At 36.9% G+C, this 19,157-nt stretch overlaps 1 protein-coding gene across 6 annotated transcripts in view; it reads right to left on the reverse strand.

Annotated features, from left to right (window-relative positions):
- Nucleotides 1–1,077: 1,077 nt before the first annotated feature.
- BANK1 (B cell scaffold protein with ankyrin repeats 1) overlaps nt 1,078–19,157 on the reverse strand; it is a 444,955-nt gene continuing 426,875 nt past the window's right edge. For all 6 annotated transcript variants that reach the window (XM_033857365.2, XM_019926480.3, XM_019926477.3 and 3 more), the window contains 5 exons: nt 18,392–18,455; nt 4,645–4,674; nt 3,385–3,440; nt 2,088–2,152; nt 1,078–1,834 (listed from right to left, as the gene is read on the reverse strand). In XM_033857365.2, coding sequence (XP_033713256.1) covers nt 2,093–2,152; nt 3,385–3,440; nt 4,645–4,674; nt 18,392–18,455 — 210 coding nt within the window. In that variant the 3' untranslated portion in view covers nt 1,078–1,834; nt 2,088–2,092. The remainder of the gene's footprint in view (nt 1,835–2,087; nt 2,153–3,384; nt 3,441–4,644; nt 4,675–18,391; nt 18,456–19,157) is intronic.

Below are 19,157 nucleotides of genomic sequence, written 5' to 3' on the forward strand. Positions count from 1 at the left end.
TATGTTAAGAATAAAGTCCAGGATTAAAAAATATTGCTTCCTTCTGGATATTCTTATCTGGGATCATTCCTAAATTTGGATTACCCTTCCTCCGCCTCTGCATTTCTCTACTTTTCATCTCTTCCTTCAATGCAACAGGCATGATGTGAACTTCTCTGATCCCCCAACTCCAAACTTCTCTGTCTTCTATGATCTGGACAAGCCTAATAAGTCAAGGAGGGGAGGGACCATGGTTCAGGAGTCATAGGGAGGACCTCAGTTATTTTTGGTTTCTTTTCCTCCCTTTCATTGTGATGACAAAGTAATAAGATTTCAAGGACCAGAGTATCTAGGGAAAGAGACTATTAAAGGGGCTTTTTGCCATGGTTTTATTCTAAACTAGCCCAGTTCAGAAGGATAGAACGTAGAGGTGCTGACTTTAGATTTCTTTCCATGTTAAAAAACTGAATAACATTCTTGCTTTATCTCCCACTTCCACCCTGAATTGCGTCTCAGGTAAGAAATGATCTAATTGCTTTGTAATTAGAAAAGCTGACATTTTACCTGTTACTGGATTTCACGTTTTTAATAAGAATAAAATTGACAGTGGAATTGTAGGCACCAGTCACAGGCCTATATGGAAATTCTTACTTTAGAGATAATAGACACATTTGAATTTTATAGATGAAGAAAATTATAGAAAAGCAGTTGGTTTTCCTATTGCTTTTCATGACTCTTTGGGTGGGACAATCCATAGAAATGGGGGCTCAGGATGTGGAAGGGCATTCCATTTCTTGAAAGCTCAGATGTGAAACTATGGACCAAATTTCCAAATGTCATAATCAAGAAGCACCTTCCATTAGGGATTGATCAACTACTATGTTATTTTTAAAACTTGAGCTTAAGAGTGTTAATGGTCATGAGAAACTTATGGGCAGTGTTTTGCAGAATCACTTAAAATATATATCCCTATAAATCACTGTTTAGAAGCTAGAAAAAAATCATTTGTGTGTTTACTTTATGGGCCCTACACAGTGAAATTAAAAAACTATCTGGTAGACTTCTCTCTGTAAACTGGTAAGCAGAAGAATTTAGTGGTTAATTCTCATACATTTATTTTGAAAAGTCAGACATAGCTTTAAACATTTATTTAATTTGCAGTGGGTAGAAATCATAGAATGATAAAACCACATTCTATTCTAAGCTTATAAATTGCTTCTAAGAAATGGGATGATGAAATTATAAACCTTTTAATAGAGAATATAGGTTGTGGAAATGTATATTAATTTGAGACACAGAAAGTTAAAAAAATAATGTTCTCAAGGTTATATGCAAACAGGCTCTAAAAAATGGAAGGTTGCTGCAAACATGATGTGACAATAATAATGAGAGCTCTGAATGTGAGAAATTCAGAAAATAGACCACCCACTGGAAAAGCAAATATGTACAAAACAAATTTGTATTTTTTAGGCTTATTCTAAGTGTAGCGGGGAGTAAACGATTAAGGTTAGCCCATTAAACAGGCCCAGTAGCTTTGCTACAGAGCATTTAACTTCTCTGCTCTTGTTTTTCTTCAATTTTAAAAATGGGAAATAGCTGCTTCAGTGGCAAAGTGCATTATAAAACGCAAGAATTTTCAAAGAATTCAATTGCTCTGCAGCATTTAATTTTCATGTTGATACACTCATCTGAAGCAGGTATAATGCCAATAACTTGTGGCAATAACAAGTTCTGAAATTCAAAAGCTTGCTTCTGCTTCCATAGTATAGATTTGTCCTGAAGACAGCAGGCAATCCAATGCAAGCCTGCTTCACCCAGAAGGTGTCTGCAGATTTTTGAGTTTTATTACAATAACCTGAAAATAAGATCACAGGAAATGTATTAGTGACAAAGGGATCATCATCTGAAATTGATTACCTAGCATAAAACCACCCCTATAATAAATCTTTCTAAAGAACAATCACCTTTACCTTGAAAAATACACATGTTGATCCTTTCAGGAGAAGACAATGAAATATTTAAGGTATTCTGTGTGCTAGACAAATGATTCCTTCACGTTCCTAATAAGCCTGCTTTAGGTTTTCTAAAAAATACAGCTGGTATTTTACCTTGTTTAGTGATCTTTCCTGCAACAGAAACCAAATTCCTTTTCAACTTGGAGTCGAGCAGGAAGCTAAGAAAAAAAAAAAAATAGAGTTAGCATTTCTTCATTTTAAGGCTGAACAAAGAAACATGATAAAGTCATAGTTGCCTTTCACAGTCACAGAAAAACAGCTTTGTAGAGGCAACTGGAAAGACAGTCCTCCATCCTTAAAGGAAAGAGTCGTTGTAAAGCTCAACTACATCAAAGTCCTTCAGTTCAAATTTTATTTTCTTTTTGAGGGAGAATAGCCTAAGCGTTGGGAATTTGTATTCTTTTCCTCTTATCCAAAATCTTGCTCAAGATCGTCCTCCAGATCTTGTAGAATAATCTTTGTTTAACAAAGATATTTTCATAAACTCCTGGGCTAGGTGGTACCTCACAATTCTGCTACAGTCAAATGAGTCTCATGAGTCTGTGTGCTGTAGACCCATTAGGTCCATATGTGCTGTAGACCCATTAGGTCTATAGCTCATTGGTGGGCCACAGAATGATCCAGAAACGCAAATACTTCAAGCAGTTCTTAAGGGTGGATGACTTTTATAATTACGTATGATTTATTTGAAGCATAAGAGAGCTTAAGGAGTTATTAAAATTTGGTAAACTAAAACGGGTTTGTTATGGGCCCTAATTCTGGATTTTAGCAAGAAATCCAGCTGCCAGATGACCCTGGGTAACAGTGCAAATGTCCTACATCACATACGTAGATAGTTGGAATAGCATGATTTTTTATGAAGAAAAATTTGTGGACAGGACATCAGTGGTGTTGTCTTGAACTGGTCTTGGTTCTCCATTGCTATTGTCTTTCCTTAGTGTTATTTCTGGCTTCTTGTTAGCAATTTACTTTTGGTTAACTTTACAATGTGAAGTAATGCGTATTTATATAACAATATTTTGGCATTACATTTTTTCTTAACACTAGACTTTAAGGATTGTATAAATCGTGGTTCAAATAGGCTCATCATGTTCCTTTTGCTAAAGAAGATGTGTTTATAACTCCTCTAAGATTTATTTGGTCTGTTGAATTCATCCACACTTGGGCCTCGGTGCCTTTTTCCTTTGAGTTCTTTCTTTGCTTTTTTCAGAACAGTTAATTTCTTTAAATTATTGCTCATGGATTTTGCACGCAAATGCTTATGTGACCTATTTAGTTCACATTTGTTGGAATGTCTCAAAGCATAGTCAGCATAGAACGCTTTCATATTCCTTCTCAACAAAGAATTCTTTTTTGCATTTTATAAAAAATGAAGAAATATACAACCCACCTTATTGCCAGAGGGTATGTCATATGACACATTTTCATTGTGGGCATTTTCATTACCTAGAAATACAAACTCTGTTACTATCTCTTCACTTGTTCACACATTTAATAATTCCTTTATTTAGCACTTAAAAATATATATGCAAAGAATAGGATATGGGTAAAGAGAAAAAATATTAAAGAGATCCAAAAGGGCATATTTACATAGCACCCTTGACAAGTATGTATTAATTTCTCCTACACATAGGGATTGACTAGAATAGGATACTCAAGGAGTTGCTTCAGCTCAGAAACAATCCAACATCTTAGAATAACAAGCTCCACTTGATTATGCCTTTTTCTTCCTTTTCTCTTCCCCATTTACCAGAATCAGGCAATTGCAAAGCACAGTTTTTTTTTTTTTAAATAAAAGTTTGTTTCTACTGCTCCACCTTGGCCCATGCTACTTCCTGCTTTTCTCACAGGTTTCTCACTTTCCATCCCAGCCACGTGCCTCTCCATTCCTGCAGTCAGCCCTGTGCTTCAAGGCTGCAGGCAGTGCTTGGAGCTCATGGGACAGCCCCCAGCTGGCCTGCAGCTCCCCTCTACCCTCCCTACCTTCTGCACCCATCCTCCCCCATCACACTGAAGGGAACCCCTCCAGCTCTTGCGTGCCATTCCAATTTCATTTGTCCTATCAACATCTCCCACTTATCAAGCAGTTAGCTCCATTTGCACAAATCATCATCTGTTTTTATAGTAATCTCCACGATAGAATTCTTTTTTTTTTAACATCTTTATTGGAGTATAATTGCTTTACAGTGGTGTGTTAGTTTCTGCTGTATAATAAGTGAATCAGCTATACATGTACATATATCCCCATATCCCCTCCCTCTTGCGTCTCCCTCCCTCCCTCCCTCCCTATACCACTCTTCTAGGTGGACACAAATCACTGAGCTGATAGAATTCTTATCTGCATTTTACAAATGAGGGAACTGGGGCTTAAAGAGTTTAAGCCAAAGGCCACAGCTAGTAAGTTGTGAAGAGCCAGGTCAGAGTTCAAAGCAGGTGCTTCTTTTACTATATCACAACGCCTCTAGCATTGCTATGCTAGAATCATCTCACATTTATTTTGGATGTCAAGTGGTTTTGCTTACAAATATAAAATCTCTGTGAGTTTTTACAGTGACCAGCTTAATCACATTAGGTTTACATTAATATAAAAATTGGTTTACTGTGAGCTTTGTTTTAGTCCTAAATCCTTCCATAAACACCAAACACTTACCATTGGGATGGTGCACAATGGTGAGCTTATCTACAAGACAAAAAAAAGCACATTCTACTGAGTTTTGCTCAATATTTATCTTAAGGTTGCTTCTTCTTATTGTTTGACTACTTTTGTCCTTGAAGTGACTATGTATTTTCACAACGTGATTTAAAAAATACTAACCTCCAGCCACTAAGTGTGAAACTATGTCTTTTTAAATTTTTGTCTTTTCTCCTTCTGACACTTGTCCCACATTATTATGATTTTAGATATATTTGACATTTAATAACAGCTTCCTACTCTGCTTTTTTTGTTGTTGTTGATGAATTATTTTTTTTAAAAAACGGATCTTTATTGGAGTATAATTGCTTCACAATATTGTGTTAGTTTCTGCTGTACAACAAAGTGAATCAGCCATATGCATACATATATCCCCATATCCCCTCCCTCTTGAGCCTCCCTCCCACCCTCCCTATCCCACCTCTCTAGGTTGTCGCAAAGCATCGAACTGATCTCCCTGTGCTATACAGGAGCTTCCCACTAGCCATCCATTTTACATTTAGTAGTATATATATGTTCATGCTACTTCTACTCTGCTTTGATATTCTTTTAGCCTGAGCTATTCAAGTATTTTTAAAAATTAACCTTATTCAGAACTACTTACATACAAGTCACACATTTTTAAGTGTATAGGTTGATGACTCTTGACAAATCTATACAGCATATACCCATCACCCCCATTAGCACAGAGACCATTTCATCTCCACAGAAAACTCCCTTGTGCCCCCTTACCTCAATTCTCACCCACCATTACCCCTGATGGCCCCTGAGCTGATTTCTATCTCTATAGATTTGTTTTATCTAGAAGTCCAGATAAATGGGATCTTACAGCAGGTATTCTTCTGTATCTGGTATCTTTCACTCACCATAATATCTGTGAGATGCATTCTGGTTGTGTGTGTGATAGTAGGTATCCCTTTTTACTGCTGAGTAGTATTCCATTGTGTGAATATATCACAATATAATTACCTAATCTCCTATTGGACATTTGTATTGTTTCCACTTTGGCTATTATGAATGAAACTGCTATGAACTTTCATGAACATGTTTTTGAATGAACATATTTTCCATCTTTTCTTTCTCTTGAATAGCTAGGTTATCTATCAATAGTAAGTGCATATTTAATATTTCTAAAGTCGTCACAACACTTTATACTCCCATCAGCAATGCATGCAGTGCATGTCCAGTTCTTCCACATTCTAATTGCTTAACTTTGACAATATTAAAAAATTGTAGCTATATTTGTTGTGTATTGGTACCTCAGTGTAATTCAATTTACTTTTTCCTGATGATTAATGATGTTGAGCATGTTTTCACATGCTTATTAGCTATTTTTCTTTTTGTGAACTAAGATCTAGGCACTAGATGTGCTCACTGTTGCTGGGCTGTCATTGTTTCTAGGTGCTCTCAGCAAACAGAGCTAAGGAAGTATATATACAACTACATTTCTATATTTATGTGTAACATATATATTGGGTTGGCCAAAACATTCATTCAGGTTTTTCCATATGATCTTATGGAAAGACCTGAACAAACGTTTTGGCCAACCCAATATTAACAACCACGAGTTGTTGTGCTTTTACCTCCAATTCCAATCCAATACTACAAGATTCATTCTGGGCTTCCTTCTTTCCTTGGTTGTAACTCCTTTCTCTGACAATAGGAAACCTGGCTCTCATTATCAACAGTGAATTTATTTGTTTACTCAATGCTAGAATATACATAAAGTAGTTTTGAAATTGCTTGACTATACCCCTGTAGAGAAATAAGACCTACTAACTGGAGTATAGAATACAATCTTTATGTACTGTTTTTTTTCTTTTAATTTTAGTCTTAGAATATGCTGTTTTCTAAATTTATCTTTTTTTCTATCCCCCTTTAGTGTGGATATGTTATTTATTTGTAATACTGCTAGGTTCATTTTCTTCTGCTTATATTCCATCTTGTCCCCTTCTCAGTCCCATCCTAGTTTGTTGAATATGTAAAACATTAACAAAGTTCTAAAAGTCAGACTACAAAGAGATTTACTCACGGAAGTGTAGGGTTTTTCTTTTCTTTCCCCTTTGGAGTCAGGTTTGGTAAGTTTTATTTTTAATTAATTTGCTCTTTTTGTCTGAGTTGTTTAATGTATTGGCAAAAACTTAATTATACCTCCTTAGAATCTTTTAATGTCTGTAGGATCTGTTGTGATAGCCTAACTCCTGATATACGTAACTCTTGCTTTCTCTTTTTTGCATGATCATTTTTGCCATGGGCTTATCAATTTCATTTACATTTTTAAATAACTAAGTTTTGGTTTTGTTAATTTTCTCTATTATTTCTCTGTTTCATTGATTTTTTTTTGTTTGTTTGTTTCATTGATTTTTGATCTTATTATTATTTTTTCCTCTCAGGTCTTTTTGGAGAGTTGCTTTTCATTTTCTAGTTTCCTAAGGTGGAAGCTTAGATCATTGATCTAAAATTTTTCATCTTTTCTATTTTCACATTTATAGCTATATATTTCCCTGTAAGTACTGTTTTGGTTGTATTCCACAATTTTGTAATGTTGTGTTTTCATTATCATTCAGGTTGAAATATTTCCTTGTGATTTCTTATTTGACCCCATATGGGGGTTATTTTGAAATGTTGTATTTAATTCTTAACTATTTTGAGAGTTTTTTTCTAATTTTTTAATTAAATTCTAATTTATTTCTGTTGTGGTAAGAGATAAAAGATTTCAAAAGACTGAAATCTTTCAGAGAACATACTCTGAAGATTTCAATCTTTTTAAATTTATTGAAAATTTTCGATAGTCCAGTATGTGTTCTGTCTTACTGAACTTTCCTTGTACACCTTAAACAAACATGTATTCTGAATTTTTTTTTTCATTTTAACATCTTTATTGGAGTATAATTGCTTTACAATGGTACGTTTGTTTCAGCTTCACAACAAAATGAATCAGTTATATATATACATATGTTCCCATATCTCTTCCCGCTTGCGTCTCCCTCCCTCCCACCCTCCCTATCCCACCCCTCCAGGCGGTCACAAAGCACCAAGCTGATCTCCCTGTGCTACGCAGCTGCTTCCCACTAGCTATCTACCTTACGTTTGGTAGTGTATATAGTCCATGCCTCTCTCTCGCTTTGTCACCGTTTACCCTTCCCCCTCCCCATAGCCTCAAGTCCATTCTCTAGTAAGTCTGTGTCTTTATTCCTGTTTCACCCCTAGGTTTTTCATGACATTTTTTTTTCTTAAATTCCATATATATGTGTTAGCATACGGTATTTGTCTCTCTCCTTCTGACTTACTTCACTCTGTATGACAGACTCTAGGTCTATCCACCTCATTACAAATAGCTCAATTTCGTTTCTTTTTATGCCTGAGTAATATTCCATTGTATATATGTGCCACATCTTCTTTATCCATTCATCTGTTGATGGACACTTAGGTTGTTTCCATCTCTGGGCTATTGTAAATAGAGCTGCAATGAACATTTTGGTACATGACTCTTTTTGAATTTTGGTTTTCTCAGGGTATATGCCCAGTAGTGGGATTGCTGGGTCATATGGTAGTTCTATTTGTAGTTTTTTAAGGAACCTCCATACTGTTCTCCATAGTAGGCTGTACCAATTCACATTCCCAACAACAGTGCAAGAGTGATCCCTTTTCTCCACACCCTCTCCAGCAATTATTGTTTCTAGATTTTTTGATGATGGCCATTCTGACTGATGTGAGATGATATCACACTGTAGTTTTGATTTGCATTTCTCTAATGATTAGTGATGTTGAGCATTCTTTCATGTGTTTGTTGGCAATCTGTATATCTTCTTTGGAGAAATGTCTATTTAGGTCTTCTGCCCATTTTTGGATTGGGTTGTTTGTTTTTTTGTTATTAAGCTGCATGAGCTGCTTATAAATTTTGGAGATTAATCCTTTGTCAGTTGCTTCATTTGCAAATATTTTCTCCCATTCTGAGGGTTGTCTTTTGGTCTTCTTTATGGTTTCCTTGGCTGCGCAAAAGCTTTGAAGTTTCATTAGGTCCCATTTGTTTACTTTTGTTTTTATTTCCATTTCTCTAGGAGATGGGTCAAAAAGGACCTTGCTGTGATTTATGTCATAGAGTGTCCTGCCTATGTTTTCCTCTAAGAGTTTGATAGTTTCTGGCCTTACATTTAGGTCTTTAATCCATTTTGAGCTTATTTTTGTGTATGGTGTTAGGGAGTGATCTAATCTCATACTTTTACATGTACCTGTCCAGTTTTCCCAGCACCACTTATTGAAGAAGCTGTCCTTTCTCCACTGTACATTCCTGCCTCCTTTGTCAAAGATAAGGTGACCATATGTGCGTGGGTTTATCTCTGGGCTTTCTATCCTGCTCCATTGATCTATATTTCTGTTTTTGTGCCAGTACCATACTGTCTTGATTACTGTAGCTTTGTAGTATAGTCTGAAGTCAGGAAGCCTGATTCCTCCAGCTCCGTTTTTCGTTCTCAAGATTGCTTTGGCTATTCGGGGTCTTTTGTGTTTCCATACAAATTGTGAAATTTTTTGTTCTAGTTCTGTGAAAAATGCCAGTGGTAGTTTGATAGGGATTGCATTGAATCTGTAGATTGCTTTGGGTAGTAGAGTCATTTTCACAGTGTTGATTCTTCCAATCCAAGAACATGGTATATCTCTCCATCTATTTGTATCATCTTTAATTTCTTTCATCAGTGTCTTATAATTTTCTGCATACAGGTCTTTTGTCTCCTTAGGTAGGTTTATTCCTAGATATTTTATTCTTTTTGTTGCAATGGTAAATGGGAGTGTTTTATTAATTTCACTTTCAGATTTTTCATCCTTAGTGTATAGGAATGACAGAGATTTCTGTGCATTAATTTTGTATCCTGCTACTTTACCAAATTCATTGATTAGCTCTAGTATTTTTCTGGTAGCATCTTTAGGATTCTCTATGTATAGTATCATGTCATCTGCAAAGAGTGACAGCTTTACTTCTTCTTTTCCGATTTGGATTCCTTTTATTTCCTTTTCTTTTCTGATTGCTGTGGCTAAAACTTCCAAAACTATGTTGAATAAGAGTGGTGAGAGTGGGCAACCTTGTCTTGTTCCTGATCTTAGTGGAAATGCTTTCAGTTTTTCACCATTGAGGACGATGTTGGCTGTGGGTTTGTCATATATGGCCTTTATTATGTTGAGGAAAGTTCCCTCTATGCCTACTTTCTGCAGGGTTTTTATCATAAATGGGTGTTGAATTTTGTCAAAAGCTTTCTCTGCATCTATTGAGATGATCATATGGTTTTTCTCCTTCAATTTGTTAATATGGTGTATCACGTTGATTGATTTGCGTATATTGAAGAATCCTTGCATTCCTGGAATAAACCCCACTTGATCATGGTGTATGATCCGTTTAATGTGCTGTTGGATTCTGTTTGCTAGTATTTTGTTGAGGATTTTTGCATCTATGTTCATCAATGATATTGGCCTGTAGTTTTCTTTCTTTGTGACATCCTTGTCTGGTTTTGGTATCAGGGTGATGGTGGCCTCGTAGAATGAGTTGGGGAGTGTTCCTCCCTCTGCTATATTTTGGAAGAGTTTGAGAAGGATAGGTTATAGCTCTTCTCTAAATGTTTGATAGAATTCGCCTGTGAAGCCATCTGGTCCTGGCCTTTTGCTTGTTGGAAGATTTTTAATCACAGTTTCAATTTCAGTGCTTGTGATTGGTCTGTTCATATTTTCTATTTCCTCCTGATTCAGTCTTGGCAGGTTGTGCCTTTCTAAGAATTTGTCCATTTCTTCCAGGTTGTCCATTTTATTGGCATAGAGTTGCTTGTAGTAATCTCTCATGATCTTTTGTATTTCTGCAGTGTCAGTTGTTACTTCTCCTTTTTCATTTCTAATTCTATTGATTTGAGTCTTCTCCCTTTTTTTTCTTGATGAGTCTGGCTAATGGTTTATCAATTTTGTTTATCTTTTCAAAGAACCAGCTTTTAGTTTTATTGATCTTTGCTATCGTTTCCTTCATTTCTTTTTCATTTATTTCTGATCTGATATTTATGATTTCTTTCCTTCTGCTAACTTTGGGTTTTTTTTGTTCTTCCTTCTCTAATTGCTTTAGGTGCAAGGTTAGGTTGTTTATTCGAGATGTTTCCTGTTTCTTAAGGTAGGATTGTATTGCTATAAACTTCCCTCTTAGAACTGCTTTTGCTGCATCCCACTGATTTTGAGTCGTTGTGTCTCCATTGTCATTTGTTTCTAGGTATTTTTTGATTTCCTCTTTGATTTCTTAAGTGATCACTTCGTTATTAAGTAGTGTATTGTTTAGCCTCCATGTGTTTGTATTTTTTACAGATCTTTTCCTTTAATTGATACCTAGTCTCATAGCGTTGTGGTCTGAAAAGATACTTGATACAATTTCAATTTTCTTAAATTTACCAAGGCTTGATTTGTGACCCAAGATATGATCTATCCTGGAGAATGTTCCATGAGCACTTGAGAAAAATGTGTATTCTGTTGTTTTTGGATGGAATGTCCTATAAATATCAATTACGTCCATCTCATTTAATGTATCATTTAAAGCTTGTGTTTCCTTATTTATTTTCATTTTGGATGATCTGTCCATTGGTGAAAGTGGGGTGTTAAAGTCCCCTACTATGAATGTGTTACTGTCGATTTCCCCTTTTATGGCTGTCAGTATTTGCCTTATGTATTGAGGTGCTCCTATGTTGGGTGCATAAATATTTATAATTGTTATATCTTCTTCTTAGATCGATCCCTTGATCATTATGTAGTGTCCTTCTTTGTCTCTTCTAATAGTGTTTGTTTTAAAGTCTATTTTGTCTGATATGAGAATTGCTACTCCAGCTTTCTTTTGATTTCCATTTGCATGAAATACCTTTTTCCATCCCCTTACTTTCAGTCTGTATGTGTCTCTAGGTCTGAAGTGGGTCTCTTGTAGACAGCAAATATATGGGTCTTGTTTTTGTATCCATTCAGCCAATCTGTGTCTTTTGGTGGGAGCATTTAGTCCATTTACATTTAAGGTAATTATCGATATGTGTGTTCCCATTCCCATTTTCTTAATTGTTTTGGGTTCGTTATTGTAGGTCTTTTCCTCCTTTTGTGTCTCTTGCCTAGAGAAGTTCCTTTAGCAGTTGTTGTAGAGCTGGTTTGGTGGTGCTGAACTCTCTCAGCTTTTGCTTGTCTGTAAAGGTTTTAATTTCTCCATCAAATCTGAATGAGATCCTTGCTGGGTAGAGTAATCTTGGTTGCAGGTTTTTCTCCTTCAACACTTTCAATATGTCCTGCCACTCCCTTCTGGCTTGCAGAGTTTCTGCTGAAAGATCAGCTGTTAACCTTATGGGGATTCCCTTGTGTGTTATTTGTTGTTTTTCCCTTGCTGCTTTTAATATGCTTTCTTTGTATTTAAGTTTTGACAGTTTGATTAATATGTGTCTTGGCATATTTCTCCTTGTATTTATCCTGTATGGGACTCTCTGTGCTTCCTGGACTTGATTAACTCTTTCCTTTCCCATATTAGGGAAGTTTTCAACTATAATCTCTTCAAATATTTTCTCAGTCCCTTTCTTTTTCTCTTCTTCTTCTGGGACCCCTATAATTCGAATGTTGGTGCATTTAATGTTGTCCCAGAGGTCTCTGAGACTGTCCTCAGTTCTTTTCATTCTTTTTTCTTTATTCTGCTCTGCAGTAGTTATTTCCACTATTTTATCTTCCAGGTCACTTATCCGTTCTTCTGCCTCAGTTATTCTGCTATTGATCCGATCTAGAGTATTTTTCATTTCATTTATTGTGTTGTTCATCATTGTTTGTTTCATCTTTAGTTCTTCTAGGTCCTTGTTAACTGATTCTTGCATTTTTCCATTCTATTTCCAAGATTTAGGATCATCTCTACTATCATTATTCTGAATTCTTTTTCAGGTAGACTGCCTATTTCCTCTTCATTTGTTAGGTCTGGTGGGTTTTTATCTTGCTCCTTCATCTGCTGTGTGTTTTTCTGTCTTCTCATTTTGCTTATCTTACTGTGTTTGGGGTCTCCTTTTGCAGGCTGCAGCTTCGTAGTTCCCGTTGTTTTTGGTGTCTGTCCCCAGTGGCTAAGGTTGGTTCAGTGGGTTGTGCAAGCTTCCTGGTGGAGGGGACTAGTGCCTGTGTTCTGGTGGATGAGGCTGGATCTTGTCTTTCTGGTGGGCAGGTCCACATGTGGTGGTGTGTTTTGGGGTGTCTGTAGACTTATTATGATTTTGGGTAGCCTCTCTGCTAATGGGTGGGGTTGTGTTCCTGTCTTGCTAGTTGTTTGGCATAGGATGTCCAGCACTGTAGCTTGCTGGTCGTTGAGTGAAGCTGGGTGCTGGTGTTGAGATGGAGATCTCTGGGAGATTTTCGCCGTTTGATATTATGTGGAGCTGGGAGGCCTCTTGTGGACCAGTGTCCTGAAGTTGGCTCTCCCACCTCAGAGGCACAGCACTAACTCCTGGCTGCTGCACCAAGAGCCTTTCATCCACACTGCTCCTTAATTTGGGATGATTCGTTGTCTATTCATGTATTCCACAGATACAGGGTACATCAAGTTGATTGTGGAGCTTTAATCCGCTGCTTCTGCGGCTGCTGGGAGAGATTTCTTTGTTCTCACAGCTCTGGGAGAGCTGTGAGAAATCTCTCTGGGAGAGCTGTGAGAAATCTCTCTGGGAGAGAGAGAAATCTCTCTGGGAGAGCTGTGAGAAATCTCTCTGGGAGAGATTTCTTTGTTCTCACAGCTCCCAGGGGCTCAGCTTTGGATTTGGCCCCGCCTGTGCGTGTAGGTTGCCGGAGGGCGTCTGTTCTTTGCTCAGACAGGACAGGGTTAAAGGAGCCGCTGATTCGGAGGCTCTGGCTCACTCAGGTCGGGGGGAGTGCGGGGTGGGCCTGCGGCGGCAGAGGCCGGCGTGACGTTGCTAGCCTGAGGCGCACTGTGCGTTCTTCCGGGGGAGTTGTCCCTGGATCCCGGGAGCCTGGCAGTGGCGGGTTGCACAGGCTCCCCGGAAGGCGGTGTGGATAGTGACCTGTGTTCGCACACAGGCTTCTTGGTGGCGGCAGCAGCGGCCTTAGCGTCTCATGTCTGTCTCTGGGCTCCGCACTTTTAGCCATGGCTCGCGCCCGTCTCTGGAGCTCTCTTAAGCAGCGTTCTTAATAGAACTTCACTTTCTAATGTATTTAGAACTGTTTCTCAGTAGATTTCCATGTTACAAACCGGAAATATAAATCCTATGTTTGGATTTTCCTAGCTCCATCATCACCTTATCTCCGACTCTTTTTTTGATGCCCTGTTCTGTAAAGTCAATTAGGTCAAGTTTGTTGACAGTGTTGTTTAGATCTTCTATATTGTTACTGATTTTTTTCTATTTGTTCTATCAATCACTAAGAAATAGGTGAAAACATCTCTGAGCACTATCAAATTTTGCTTCATGAGTTTTGAGAAAACTCATAAATACATACACAGTTTAAGGTACACAAATATTTAGGATTTTTGTATCTTCCTAGTGAACTGCCCTTTTGTCAGTTTGTAATTTCCTCTTTTGTCTCTTGTAATACTCTTTGTATTGAAATTCATCTTGTCTTGTGTTGATATAGCCATGCCAGCTTTCTTATGCTTACTATTGGCATGGTAGATCTTTTACCATCTTTACTTGTAACCTATCTGTGTCTTAGATTTAAAATGCATGGCCTTTAGATAGCACAAAGTTGGGTATTACTTTTTTATCAGGCTGGAAAATGTCTACCTTTTAAATGATACTTTTAATCTATTTACATTTAACACAATTATTGATATGACTCAGTTTAATACTAACATCTTGTTCTTGGTTATTTACTAATCCATTTTGCTTATGTTTTTGCTACTTTCCTGCTTTACTTTTTGGCGAATCAAATAGCTCTTTAGTGTTACATTTTATTTCCTCTGTTAGTTTCTTTATCTATCTATCTATCATCTATCTACTTTATAACTAAGATATGTACCATTAACTTACAGTCTATTTAGAGACAATAGTGTACTTCTTCATGCTTCATGTCTTATACTTGACACTTCATCTTTCTTACCTTAATCTTTCCTCTTCTTTATAACTGATTCTTTATATTCCATACTTGGAACTACATGTTACAAAAATTTTGCAACCATATAATTCCACTCATCTGCACCCTCTGTATTTGCATAATTGTTTTCACATCTTTTCCTTCTTCATATGCTATAATCCCTAATTTAAGTGTTACTATTTTGCTTTAAACAGTTGTTTTTGAAATAATTTATGAGAAAAAAGAAAACATAACATTTTATTTCTATCTGCTTGGTAAAATTTTCAGTGTTCTTTATTCCTTAGTGTGGATCTGAGTTTTTGTTTGTTAATAACCCCTTCACCTTGTATGACATTCTTTAGCATTTCTTACATTGCAGTTTTGCTGTCTATGAATTCTCTGATTTCAATTATCTGAAAATGTCTCTATTTCAACAAATTTTTGAAGGTTATTTTCCCTGGATATACAGTTCTAAGTGGTCATTTGTTTTTCTCTTAGCACTTTATAGAGATATTACTGCACTGTCTTTAGTCCTCCATGTTTGTGATAAGCAATTAGTGAATATGTAGTGAATATGGAATATGCTTATACTTTTCCCTCTATATGTAAAGTGTCTTTTTTCTCTGGCTGCTTTCAAGAATTTCTCTTTATCTTGACTTGAAGTAGTTTGACTACAAGTTGCCCAGATGTAGTTTTCTTAACAGTTATGCTAATTGGAATTTTTTGAAGTTCTTGGAACAGTATGGAGGTAGTTTACATTAAATTTGGAAAGTATTTGACCACTATTCCTTTTAAAATGTTTTGGCCCAAACTCATTCTTTTTTCCTCTGGGATTCTGATTACATGTATGCTAGACTGTCTTATATTGTACTACATGTCTCTTAGGCTCCATTCATTTTAAAGTCTTTTTATCTCCCTGTTCATTATATTGGATAATTTCTGTTGATCTGTCTTCAAATTCATTAACTCTTACTTTTGCTATATCCAATCTGCTGATAAGCTCTTCTGATAAATTTTTCATTTTTCTTACTGTAATTTTAATTTCTACAAATTTCCATTTGGTTCTTTTATATAGCTTCAATTTTCCTGCTGAGATTTCATATTTATATACTCCTTAAAACCATATTTTTCATTAATTTAAATATGTTCATAATTTAAAGTTCTGTCTGCTAAGGTCAATAACAGGATCATCTCAGGTTCAGTTTTTATTGATGGCTTTCTTTTTTCTTTTCTATGAATTACATTTTTCTTTTTATTTATACCTCTTCTTTTATTTAAAAAAGCCCTGAACACTGAACACTGGACTTTAAAGATAATCTGTTGTATATTCTGGATTCTGTAATATTCCTTCGATGAGTGTAGGTTCTTATTTTAGCAGGCAGTTTGATTACTGGCATGAACTTGTGGTAAGCTTGGTTTTCTGCTTTTTTTCAGTGTTGACCTATAGTTAGCCCAAGGTGTTTTCTAAGGCTCTCAGTAGGACTAAGCCTACAAACTCTGTCTTCTGTGGGGCTCCTGTAGGGGCTTGGTTTTAAGCTTTGCTGGGGCATGTCTAGAGTAGGTCTTACTCTAAGTCATAGTCCTTACTCATTATACCTCTTGGGTGTCACAGCAGGATGCCAGGTGTTTTAACAAAGTGTTAAGGAGACCTTTCCACTCTGGCAGGGCAGAACTCAAACATCCTCAGTTTGGCTTTTTCCTGGCTCTGCTCAATCTCCAGTGTCTCTGTTCTGCCTTCAAAGTGCTAAAAGCAGTTATCTTGCATGCCTTGAGTGGTCTTGCCCTACACATGTACAGCTCATCTCTCAGCCACAGACTTTTGGAGTCCCTCACTCCCTCTGAGGTTACCTCTCTATGCAGCTACCTCCTCTTCAGTGACCCACCATACACATCCCAGCAGCTCTGGCTGCCATGAATTCTGATCTTTGCACCCCTCAGTTTGACAGGAGTGCTTGCTTGCTTTGCAGAGATTGTAGCCAGAAAATCAGTCTCCTGGGCAATCATGAGAGATATCTCATACATTTTGTTTTTCTCTGAGATTATAGTCTTAGGCTGCCTATTGTCTACTCCCTGAAATCAGTTGCCTCATTTTTCTGCCCAGTATTTGTATTCTTACAGTGGGAGGATTTGTCTGATACTACTTATTCCATTTTGGCTGGAAGGGGGACTAGTTAATTCCTAATGATTAAGAGTATTAACGGGCTTCCCTGGTGGCGCAGTGGTTGAGAGTCCGCCTGCCGATGCAGGGGATGCGGGTTCGTGCCCTGGTCCGGGAAGATCCCACATGCCGTGAAGCGGCTGGGCCCGTGAGCCATGGCCGCTGAGCCTGCGCGTCCGGAGCCTGTGCTCCGGGAGAGGCCGCAGTGGTGGGAGGCCCGCGTACCGCAAAAAAAAAAAAAAAAAGAGTATTAACTTTGGATTCCAATAGACGTAGCTTGTAGTCTCTAATCTGTGTGTTTAGGGGCTTCTTAGTTTCTCAGATTCTCAGTTTCCTTATTTATAAATTGGGACTAATGCCTATCTCAAAGGGTTGTTAATAAGATAATATTAAGTGTATAGCAGATAGCTAATAAATATTAGCTACTACTACTACTTAATGTTTCTTAGTGAAATTATTTATATTGTTTGTAATTTTACACAGTGTTAAAATTTTTCTCTTATTCCACATTGCAATGGAGGTCTGTAGAACTCAGTTATTTGTAAATTAGTCTTGTGTTTATGACTTTAATTATTTTAGAAAGTATATTTCTGTTTTAGAAAACATTTCTAAGAGAGCTTAAAGAATTCTCTATGGAAAAGTAAATAACAACCCAATAATGTAAAAAAGAAAACGAATTTTAACATGGTGAATTTCAGCATGAAGTACTAGCTAAAAGCTATGCAATATTATTGAAAATGGAAGAGATGGAAGCTTTCAAGCTTTGATAGTGGTTGTTAGTTTTTAATTATTTGTGCAGGGGTAGGGACTTGGGGACAGAGTGATCAGAGAGTGACAACGTAATTTATTTTCAATTTTGGAATGTGTTGTTTATCTTTGGAGAAGATTTACCGTCTTAATAATGTTTGGTTTGTGTTAACATTCAAATAAATGCTTTTCCCCCCGGGGAGCAACTGTTAATTATTAGCAAGGAGAATCTGCTTTGCAAAGAAGCATGATAGCTTCAGGACAAGGCAACACGAAATTTATAATTTAAAATGATCCACATGTGGACAGTTGTGAGAACTGACTATACTGAGAATATTCTACCTTATTAAAAAAAAAAGTGTGACTCCTTAATAATTTAATACCCTATATAATGACTCATACACACACACACACACACACACAAAACAGAAAAACACCAAACAACTGGAGCAGAATTATCTTATTTGCAACTTACATAGAAATCAAAGGAAAGGAAGTAATTAGCATGTATTGAAGGTCCATTATGGGCCAGAGAAGGTGAAAAGTATTTTATCTGTTAACTTGGACAACCACTTCCAGATACATGTATAATCATTCCTGTATCGCAGACAAGGACCCTGAATACCAAGGATTAAGACACTGTCCAGTTTAAGCAGCTGGGAAGTGATAGAGTATAGATTTGAACTCCGGCCTGTTTGACTCCACTGTCCTTGCATTTTCCACCCTATTATTTTTGAATAGCAGGCAAATTTTACTTACTGTAGACATTTTCTTCTTCTGGCCTTTTCCCAATAATGCAATCTCGTAGTTGGCGTAGTTTTTTCTTAATGAGGGAACAACCAGGAAACAGAAGTCAAATTTCACAAATTTGTCATGGATTAAGATGAAAACTTTAACTACTATCACCAGTACCACCACTACTACTTAGTGTTAATTTGGTACTTACAATGTCCCAATCACCGTCCTTGATACTTTACATGTATTATTTTACTTAATCCTCACAACTTCATGAAGTGGATAAAAAACATCATCATCTCATTTTACAGATATGGAATCTGAGCTACAGAGAGGTTAAGTAACTTTCCCAAATCACACAGTTATAAGTGTTAGAATCAGGTAGAAACCCAGAGCCTAATTCTTTTGGGAGCTGTTTTCCCAATCGAACACCTGAGGCATCTACATTGGCTATTTGGTGTCCAAAAGCAGGAGTCCAACACAGTGATGGTCTGCTGCTGTCTGAGCCGATCTCCAGCCTCTGCAGGGCACATGCCTTACTAGAAATTCCTTCTAAGAGCCAGGGACATGGTAGCAAATGATACACAAACTGGATTCCCTTCTTAACTCACCTGTGACCTTTCTTTGCTTTCCAAATATTCTACATTGAACATCTATTCACTATTTAACTGAAAGGTAAAGCAAGCTAACATTCAAAATGTCTGCTTTTAGAAGAGAATCTAGAGTAGCACTTTTCCTAAGGGTTGCCCCTGAAGCCTAGAAACCATTTTTCCTAGAGTTGTTTTCATTG

The sequence above is a fragment of the Tursiops truncatus genome, chromosome 5, assembly GCF_011762595.2.
Source record: "Tursiops truncatus isolate mTurTru1 chromosome 5, mTurTru1.mat.Y, whole genome shotgun sequence".
NCBI classification, from domain to species: Eukaryota; Metazoa; Chordata; class Mammalia; order Artiodactyla; family Delphinidae; genus Tursiops; species Tursiops truncatus.